At 37.9% G+C, this 1,123-nt stretch overlaps 1 protein-coding gene across 1 annotated transcript; it reads right to left on the reverse strand.

Annotated features, from left to right (window-relative positions):
* Positions 1-84: 84 nt before the first annotated feature.
* On the reverse strand, positions 85-1,117 carry LOC118737152 (protein Skeletor, isoforms B/C-like). The gene is made up of 2 exons (XM_036467470.1): positions 1,041-1,117; positions 85-918 (listed from the first exon to the last, which is right to left on the reverse strand). Exons 1-2 carry the CDS (start codon positions 1,086-1,088, stop codon positions 418-420), a joined length of 549 nt encoding a protein of 182 aa, XP_036323363.1. The 5' UTR covers positions 1,089-1,117; the 3' UTR covers positions 85-417.
* Positions 1,118-1,123: the final 6 nt, after the last annotated feature.

A 1,123-nucleotide genomic window follows, 5' to 3' on the forward strand; every position in this document is an offset into this window, starting at 1 on the left:
CAAATGTTGTTTTTGCTCTACTGATACTACCTGTTTAATGTGCCTTGATACCAACCATCCGCCAATTTAAATAAATCAAAAAGGTTTACATGAGTAGTACGTCTGTACACATTTTTCTACAATTATCAAATCATTTCTTTATTTACACAGAAATGCGTTACGCTGCATTACAATTTGACTTTTACAACTAGTGCGTGCATATATATATATATATGTAAGAACTCGTATTTATATGAAATTCACGTTATCCTCAACTAAAAGTATACATTTTATGTATACATACATATAATGAAAAAAAACAGTTTTGAAATCAGTCAAACATGGTATTTATATTAAAGGGACCCCGCCACAACTTTTACTTTTTTAGTTCTCACAATTGTTAACTTTTTTTCTCATACATAGAAGTCGCTGGCGCCATCAATGCCCAAGTAGTACTACGTTTGCGCAAAATCCAAAGCACCACAACAACAATACTAGTCTTGTCGGCAGCATTATCAAATTTGTAAGTGCTCCATTACGTAAATTGGAAAGACTGTCGACTATGTGTATTTTCCAACCCATATTGGCGTGTGTAAAGCTATTATAGTACACAATGTCGGGCCAAGTGATATTCGGTGTGATCTCCAATATGGCGGGCTCTTCATTGGGACAAATATTAATTAGCGAACGATTGAACTTTTTGAAACTGGGAAAGTTATCATCCAAACGACGATCATAATTAATGGGATACTTAGAGAGGCATAACGGTCCGGCAGCTGTTGGCTTGGGACGACCGCGTCGAGTAAATTCAACACCCGCCAAAACGCGAATTTCACTCTGTTTTGCATCGCTGAGCCGATCGTAGCCACCATGAGGTTCATCTGTTATCACCATGGGATGATAATGTTCCGGCGAATGTGGATTGTTGCCACCGCGCACCTGAGTGGTAGAGAAAATTCAAAGTGTTAATAGATTTTCGTGTATTAATTAGCCCCACCCAACATAATTCGGTCTTCAAAGGGTTTCAAAAGGTTTCATAGCTCATGCTTGCTCATATTTACCTTGAAGGCATATGTAAGTCCTCGTTTTAAATACAGTTCCGGTGTCATATAGCCGTTAATGTACCAAGCTAAACCACTGGAAA

The sequence above is a fragment of the Rhagoletis pomonella genome, unplaced genomic scaffold (genome assembly GCF_013731165.1).
Source record: "Rhagoletis pomonella isolate Grant_MI unplaced genomic scaffold, Rhpom_1.0 Rhpom_scaffold_00004, whole genome shotgun sequence".
NCBI lineage: Eukaryota > Metazoa > Arthropoda > Insecta > Diptera > Tephritidae > Rhagoletis > Rhagoletis pomonella.